This window comes from Gobio gobio (assembly GCF_949357685.1).
Source record: "Gobio gobio genome assembly, chromosome: 3".
In the NCBI taxonomy this organism is placed as follows: Eukaryota; Metazoa; Chordata; class Actinopteri; order Cypriniformes; family Gobionidae; genus Gobio; species Gobio gobio.
The window spans coordinates 3,078,182-3,083,181 of NC_137099.1; the positions used below are offsets into that span (position 1 = coordinate 3,078,182).

General features: G+C 33.1%; 1 protein-coding gene across 1 annotated transcript in view; it reads right to left on the reverse strand.

The window, feature by feature from the left end:
* gart (phosphoribosylglycinamide formyltransferase) overlaps positions 1-5,000 on the reverse strand; it is a 63,771-nt gene that overhangs the window by 6,245 nt on the left and 52,526 nt on the right. Inside the window, exons 18-19 of the mRNA XM_079812337.1 lie at positions 1,897-2,049; positions 1,265-1,395 (exon numbers count right to left, since the gene is read on the reverse strand). Of these exons, the coding sequence (XP_079668463.1) occupies positions 1,265-1,395; positions 1,897-2,049 (284 nt within the window). The remainder of the gene's footprint in view (positions 1-1,264; positions 1,396-1,896; positions 2,050-5,000) is intronic.

Below are 5,000 nucleotides of genomic sequence, written 5' to 3' on the forward strand. Positions count from 1 at the left end.
CACACACACACACACACACACACATGACTGATGCCAGCCGAGCCTGAGAGATACAGTCTGAATATTTCTATTCATATTCATCATCAGAGCTGTTGTGCTCCTGGATGAACTGCTTGAGTGAAGAACTCAACGGCCAGCAGTTTCAGCTCTAATGTGTCATTTCATTCAAAACAAATCAATTCAGTCAAAATTATGAGATACAAATTCATAATCGTGAGATTATAGATAAATCATAATTATGAGATACAAATTCATAATCGTGAGATTATCGATAAATCATAATTAAAACTTTATATCAACTGATTTAGTGTCAATTTTGACTTGTCATAATTATGACTTGCCTATACTCTCATGATTATGAATTTGTATCTCATACTTATGATTTATCTATAATCTCATGATTATGAATTTGTCTATAATCTCATGATTATGAATTTGTATCTCATAATTATGATTTATCTATAATCTCATGATTATGAATTTGTCTATAATCTCATGATTATGAATTTGTATCTCATAATTATGATTTATCTATAATCTCACGATTATGAATTTGTATCTTAGTCATGATTATTAGTATGTCATCATGACATACTGTCATAATTATGACATACTAAATTATAATGAGATAAAAAAAGCAATAATTATGAGGGAAAAAAAAAGAAAAATGTCAATTAAAATGTCAAAATGATTCATAATTATGACTTCTAATCTAATCATTTGGACATTGTGTCATAATTATGAGAAAGTCAGAATTAATAATCATGACTGTTATAATTGACTCTTAATCTCATACTTTGGCGCTGTCGTCATAATTTTGATATAAAAAGTAAATTATGACTCCAAAAAAAAATCAAAATTGAGATAAAAATGCATAATCATGACATACTAGGTCATAATTATGAGATGGTCATAATTTACTAATTTTGAGGCTGTCATAATTATGACTTGTTAGCAGTAATAATGGGTATAATCCCCTGGGAATCACGTTTAATGGCAGATATTATCACTCTTGATGAAGAAGATAATATCTGTCACTGCTGTGAACTAAAAATATGGAAAATATGAAACCTCCACGAGTCAGCTGACCAGCAGGAAACACAATCACACTCGCTTTTGACCAAATCCCAGAAAGAGTTTACAGTGTAGTGTTGATATCGCACAGCTGGAGTGTGTGTCGTTCCATCATCAGTGTTATATGATGATGATGATGATGTGTGTGTGTGTGTGTGTGTGTGTGTATAGATGTGTATTTGAGACGAACCCGCGTCTGAATGCCGGCCATAGACGCCCTCTTCAGCCCCATCACCCCCGGCCTGTTGGAGATCACCACCACAATCTCAGCAGAGCTCGACGGCTTCTTGGCCTGATCCATCAGGGCCTGCAGGTTCGTTCCTGTCACACACACACACACACACACACACTCGTCTCAGTGTCTGATGGTCACGTGATCAGGGAATCAGTACACACACACACACACACACACACACACTCGTCTCAGTGTCTGATGGTCACGTGATCAGGGAATCAGTACACACACACACACACACACACACGTCTCAGTGTCTGATGGTCACGTGATCAGGGAATCAGTACACACACACACACACACACACTCGTCTCAGTGTCTGATGGTCACGTGATCAGGGAATCAGTACACACACACACACACACACACACACACACTCATCTCAGTGTCTGATGGTCACGTGATCAGGGAATCAGTACACACACACACACACACACACGTCTCAGTGTCTGATGGTCACGTGATCAGGGAATCAGTACACACACACACACACACACACACACACACTCATCTCAGTGTCTGATGGTCACGTGATCAGGGAATCAGTACACACACACACACACACACACACACACACACACACACACCGGCTCCAGAGATGAGGACGGCCACTCTGGTCCTGCTGTGTGTGGTGTGTTCCCCGTGCTGAGCTCCGTTCTCCAGGGCGCTGGTGTCCGGTGAGCGGCCCGGACTCTCCTTCAGACTGCGCTCCAGGTTCCTGATGACCACAGCCTCCGCTCCTGTCTCACACACACACACACACACACACACACACACACACACACACACACACACACACACACACACACTTCACAACAAGCCTTTGGGAGTTTATAAAAACATTCCTGTTCATGCTAGTCCACAGAGCATTAAAATCATAAGTACATTAGTTAGTGATGTAATCTTGAGATTAGCTCATGTGACCACATCATATTTCATATCCTGCTTGAGTAGAAATGAAATTAATATTTAAGATTCGTTTGCACTCATTGTGGTGTGACTATTTCATAACTCAGATAAAAAGTCATAATCATGACAGTCATAATTATGAGATAAAGTCAAAAATATGAGATAAAAATTAATCATGACGAATTATGACAGTCAAAAAAGTCAAAAATATGAGATAAAAATTAATCATGACGAATTATGACAGTCAAAAAAGTCAAAAATATGAGATAAAAATTAATCATGACGAATTATGACAGTCAAAAAAGTCAAAAATATGAGATAAAAATTAATCATGACGAATTATGACAGTCAAAAAAGTCAAAAATATGAGATAAAAATTAATCATGACGAATTATGACAGTCAAAAAAGTCAAAAATATGAGATAAAAATTAATCATGACGAATTATGACAGTCAAAAAAGTCAAAAATATGAGATAAAAATTAATCATGACGAATTATGACAGTCAAAAAAGTCAAAAATATGAGAAAAATTAATCATGATGAATTATGGCAGTCAAAAAAGTCAAAAATATGAGATAAAAATTAATCATGACGAATTATGACAGTCAAAAAAGTCAAAAATATGAGATAAAAATTAATCATGACGAATTATGACAGTCAAAAAAGTCAAAAATATGAGATATAAATTAATCATGACGAATTATGACAGTCAAAAAAGTCAAAAATATGAGATAAAAATTAATCATGACGAATTATGACAGTCAAAAAAGTCAAAAATATGAGATAAAAATTAATCATGACGAATTATGACAGTCAAAAAAGTCAAAAATATGAGATAAAAATTAATCATGACGAATTATGACAGTCAAAAAAGTCAAAAATATGAGAAAAATTAATCATGATGAATTATGGCAGTCAAAAAAGTCAAAAATATGAGATTAAAATAATTCATGACGAATTATGGCAGTCGAAAATTTGAGATAAAAATTAATCATGACGAATTATGACAGTCAAAAAAGTCAAAAATATGAGATAAAAATTAATCATGACGAATTATGGCAGTCCAAAAAGTCAAAAATATGAGATAAAAATAAATCATGAATTATGGCAGTCAAAAAAGTCAAAAATATGAAAGAAAAATAAATCATGAATTATGACAGTCAAAAAAGTCAAAAATATGAGAAAAATAAATCATGAATTATGGCAGTCAAAAAAACGAGATAAAAAGTAATAATAAAATATAAAACTTTGACGTACTAAATCATGATTAATTTGAATCAAATTAGGATTTGCTTGCACTCGTCGTGATTTCATTTGGATTGTGTTCACCCTTTCTAAATTCTCAAATAACATTTTAAAGGTGTAACTTACAAAATATCCATAATTATTAATAACAAACTAATTATTATCTGAGGAGGATCATTTTATCCTTATAAGGACATTTTACTCTCATGACTGTTATATCATAATCTTCCCAAGGCTATGATTTATCATGAGGATCTGAGAGTTTGTGATTATTGTGCATTATTTGGAGGTCAAATGATCATGTGATTCATATAAATGTTGAGATTGGCAGCTTTCAGTTATACTGTAATGTAACGTCATTAATGTTTCATATAGACATTAATATCAGTGATACTGGCCTTCATTCATAAAAAGATGACAATACAACACATATTTCAAATATACTGTCCTTAAGTTGTTTCTAAATTAATTTGGAGAGTAACTGAAATTATTACAATATCAAAATATTAAAAACTCCAATGTTTTTAATTGCAATTAATCATGATTAATTACAGAAAAAATGTGATTAATTCAGTTTTTTTCCACAGCACTAATATCTAGTTGTGACTTGAAGTGCTTCGAGTGCAGTGTTATGTTGCAGTATTTGTCCTGAAAAGTAAATGTGATGTTTGTTACCTCAAAACATAAATAGGAATGACCTTAAATTTATTATGTTCTATTATATTAACATTAAAAACACACTCTTTTTACGACTAAAATTACAGTTAACCCTCTGGGGTTCTTCATTTATGGGTCACACTCAGGGCCTTCGGGCGGGATTAAGATAAAAAAAGATTTGAGTAAAATCAATTAAATATATTTTTGTTCAATAATATGTTTTTTCTTTCCTTTTTTGGTGTTTTGAGATAATTATGATTAATAATTAATATTTATGCAATAATTATGACCCTTTTTTTCTCATTGAATATAATAAAAAAAGATTTTTTTTTTATTAAAGCTGTATTTCATTTTAGAGTTGTTGAATTACAAATTTATACATTGTTATATCTAGGTTCAAATGTAATAGAATATAACTGAAAACATTATCTATATTTTGTGTTTTACATTTTTAAACTTCTAAGGAGATTACGTCAGGCTGTGTAAGTGTTTGAGACATTCAGTCTTTTGTCTTTATGCACTTCCTGACTATTTACCATGACAAGTTTAGAGCAATACTGCCTGAGTGATTGGATCAGCATCTCTGCGTTTGAATAGTTATGCTGATTAGGAGTAGGTGATACTCTGTCTGGGCCGGCTTTCCCAAAACCTGTATATTTAATTTACATGCTTTGTTCAATCTCATTGTAACCCCTCCCCCTTTGGAATGTATATAACCTATCAGATATACTGTTAAATCAGACTGTTTTCGGACGACCTGCAGCACAGAGAGTTCTCATTAAAAGAATCACTTCTGTTTGATCCGACGTCTCCTGGTCTCCAGAAACAACTGAAGTTCACAACAGAGTCAAGCCTAGGCCTCATGAAAGCAGTTTTTTT